Below are 3,654 nucleotides of genomic sequence, written 5' to 3'. Positions count from 1 at the left end.
TGGAAACTACCCTTGCCAATCGCAAAGTGCATACCTCATACTCTCCCCACTTCTACTCCTTGTTTATTGCAGCCAATCAGACATTTTGTGCTCGTTCCTGATGCATACATCACGAGAGCACTGCGGACCTTTTATGTGATCAGTAAATGTGACTCTTTCTTAACTGTGTCTTCAGCCTCTTTGAATCCATCTGGAAATTCCCCAACACAGTTTTCTAAAGAATTTCTCCATTTATGGCAGCTGTGGGCCATTACCTGCTCCCTTTGATGTATCGCTTGGTGCAGTTCGTTGTCTCCTTCGCCATAGATCACTGAACCCTGTTAGAAACCTTTCGTTGTGTGTGAGCTGTGGCTGTGCAACTCGAGTCTGTCCGAAACTAATGCGTTTCTTCCAGCATTTTTCACGTTTTGCTCATTTACATGCAGGATTGGGATTCGGTGTGTTAATACTATCGAATGGAGTGTCATACCTTTTTGCATTGCATACTGTACATTTTGATAGGCAAATCTGCTCACTATCACCGAAGTATTTCAGGTGACATATCCATCTACTTTTTATGATGTATAAATTCTCGTGTAAGGTGCATAATTAACATTCATTCAAGCTGCCACCTTACACATTCTTCAAAGAATTGGAGGTTTACTATGTACGCATCAGTGGAGTATATGAGGGATAATATTTCTTAAGTATCAGGGATCTGAAGAGGCTAAGCGATTTAGTAGGCTTATATGATACTGTAGAGCTTGGGTTGTTCAGAAGTACAATGCAATGTTCCTTCAGACATGCATCCATGCCTGCTGGAACAGGCACTGTGGCGGCTACAGCTGTTAAGAAATACATGAAATGTATTTTCAGTTGCGATTATGGACAACGATCAGCCATATAATGGAATGACAAAGAAACTTTGTGCCAGGTTGGGACACAACCTGGATTTTCCACTTACAATGAGCAGTCTCCTTGCTGTAAGGCTATGTGAACATGTCATAGCCAGATCCAAACTTCCAAGTTGTAAACTATATGTCTACAACCTGCAATTGTATATCCACTATGTCCATTCCCTTACGGGGGAACATTTTAATTGAAAGTGATAAGCAGAAAATTCGGGTTAGAGTACTGGTCTTGCACAAAATTTTATTGTCATTCCATTATATAGCTGATGGTTCTCCATATTAGGAACAATGAATACAGTTCATGTGTTAGTAGGTTTACATTGTTCAAGCCCATTAGTCAACCAGTTAAACTGTTGAAATAGTTGCCTATCTGAAAATGCTTATGAAAGACGATACAGTCTTGTGAGACAACGTCACCCCGTGTTCTGTTCTCATCCCTGTGCTATGAAGGGCAGAAAGCAGTTCAGAAATTGGAAGGGAAGTACTTGTTTAAAGGAATAGTGAAGTGATTATACTCATCTAGACATGTTAATATCCGTTGGTTTTGCTAGTTTCCAAAATTTACAGCAGTTTGAATAAATTAGCTTAGAAATCCTAAGTTTCCTTCTGAGAAGCTGGAGAAGTCTGAAGGACAGCTGCACTATTGCAGTGGCAACATGGGTTCCCTGGTGACGGTTCCATCCAGTGGGGAGCCGCCGGTCTCCTCGAGTAGCGAGGCTCTGGCTGAGGCGTTGGCAGCACTGGTGGCTGCTATCAGGTCGGCGACGGACTCCGTCCCGGCACCGCTGATGGAGCACGCGCCGCCGCTGGTACGCGCCGTGACGACGGACGACCGCGAGGCGATGCGCCGGCTCGTGGAGTCTGAGGACGGCCCGAACGTCCCCGACGGCGGCGGCAAGACACCCCTGCACTGGGCCGTCCTCGTGGAGGAGGGGGCCGTCTTGCAGAGCCTGCTGGCCTTCGGCATGTGCAGCGGCGGCGTGGGCGGCCCGCGGCTGCAGCTGGACGCAGCCGACGTGAACGGCTTCACGCCGCTGCACTACGCGGCGGTGACGCGCAACTCGTTCGCGACGCACCTGCTGCTGCAGGCGGGGGCCACAGTCGACTGTCGCGACATCGACGGCCAGACGCCGCTGATGAAGGCGGCCAGGTGGGACGACGTGGCGCAGTGTCGCGCGCTGCTGGCGGCGGGAGCCGACGCGGCCGCCGCCGACAGAGCCGGCAGGACGGCGCTGCAGCTGGCGGCGGCCGCGGGCACCGCCGACATTGTGCGGCTGCTGCTGGAGCGCGGCGCGAGGGCGGACGCGGCCGACAAGGCGGGCCGCACGCCGCTCAACTACGCGCTGCGCCACTCGCGGCTGGACGCGGCGCGGCTGCTGCTGCCCACGGCCGCCTACACCCCGCGTGTGGACAACACCGGGCGCACGGAGCTGCACTGGGCGGCGGCCAACGGCACGGCGGACATCGTGGAGCGCCTGCTCAGTTTCGGGCCGCCGAGGTAGGGACTAGAGATGGGCAAAACTGTTCTTTTCAGAGATTGGATCAGAACTGTTCACTCCCTGAAATGTATTAGCTCTTTTTCATGTCTCACCACTCATTTACAATAGAAAATAAATGGAAGGCACATTGCCCTTTAAACTTGGTTTATTCCAGTACTATACCTGTATTTTGATCTTATTTGATCCTATTTTGAAGTAACACAGATAATGAGTAAGAATTTTGTATTGTTTATTGAAATTTCCACGATATGACAAAGTTTTTGATTATTGATTTATTTTGCACTATCGTGGTTTTTTGGGTGATCGGAAAATGTTGTAACTTGAGATTTACATTAGCAATATATTTGGCTATAATGTATTAAAATTTCATTAACCTCATACAAATACATCGCAAGCCATATATTTTTAAAGTGAACGTTTCCTTCCGAAGACGCCTAAAATCGCAAAATCTGTACCAGAATAAGAAAAAAAAATATAAATTTGACTGTAAAACGAAAGTGCTGCATATAGCCTTACGCAGAATAAAACAATGAAAATATTGGTGTATCACATTTTGCGATACGTTTATCGGTTTGCTCGTAATTAAAGCATAAATACGAGTGTCCATAATAAAAATCCTATAGTAAGAGGAGTCATCAGGAACCTAATCTGATCAGTTTAAACAAATAAAAATAAAATAAAAACAATTGATGTATACATAACATAATAATGTAATATGCATAGCGGTATTACTACGAAGAACAATATCCAGTAGAGACGGACTCCGATGCAGAGGCGCTGAGTCGAGTAGGTCGAGCCGCGAGCTGTATTACTGCGTGAGCTGAGACCGCAGAGACCAGAGTGACACCTGAGTCGCTTTGCTCAACGCTCTGGCTAGAGTCGAGACGGTGGGGTGAGCGTTGAGCGGGCGAGTTCCGAGGGTGGGGGGAGTGGTGAACTCACCCGCTCCGAGACAAATCGTTTGTTCCCTTGCGAGCAAGTTGTTGCAAGTAGTTCCTATGTTATCCGCTAGGTGGCTCTCTGTCCTGTTGCTCGCATCAACTGCCCAGAGGGCAGGACGTGCGACTGAAACGATCGCCGACAGAGTGCGATGTGAAGCTGCTGCACGTGGCAGACGACGCACAGAGACGGCACGGCTTATGTGAAACACAAAATCCAATGGGGCACTGCACAATGCAGGCAGCCAAGGTAGAAGCAGGGCAGAGGCCGGCGCTGGCTGTGTTGTGTGGCATGCACTGTGCTCTGACCAGCAGAGGCGCTGCTGA

The 3,654-nt window shown here is 48.7% G+C and overlaps 1 protein-coding gene across 1 annotated transcript; it reads left to right on the top strand.

Annotated features, from left to right (window-relative positions):
• The first annotated feature begins 1,546 nt into the window (after positions 1–1,546).
• LOC126188803 (serine/threonine-protein phosphatase 6 regulatory ankyrin repeat subunit C-like) lies at positions 1,547–2,392 on the top strand. Its single transcript, XM_049930416.1, has one exon. It carries the CDS (start codon positions 1,547–1,549, stop codon positions 2,390–2,392), a length of 846 nt encoding a protein of 281 aa, XP_049786373.1.
• The last annotated feature ends 1,262 nt before the right edge of the window (positions 2,393–3,654 follow it).

The sequence above is a fragment of the Schistocerca cancellata genome, chromosome 5 (assembly GCF_023864275.1).
Source record: "Schistocerca cancellata isolate TAMUIC-IGC-003103 chromosome 5, iqSchCanc2.1, whole genome shotgun sequence".
Lineage (NCBI taxonomy): Eukaryota > Metazoa > Arthropoda > Insecta > Orthoptera > Acrididae > Schistocerca > Schistocerca cancellata.
This window is presented reverse-complemented; position numbering and strand designations above follow the sequence as displayed.

Coding starts and splice junctions, on each gene's coding strand:
- LOC126188803 (XM_049930416.1), top strand. CDS start 1,547: ATGGGTTCCCTGGTGACGGTTCCATCCAGTGGGGAGCCGCCGGTCTCC.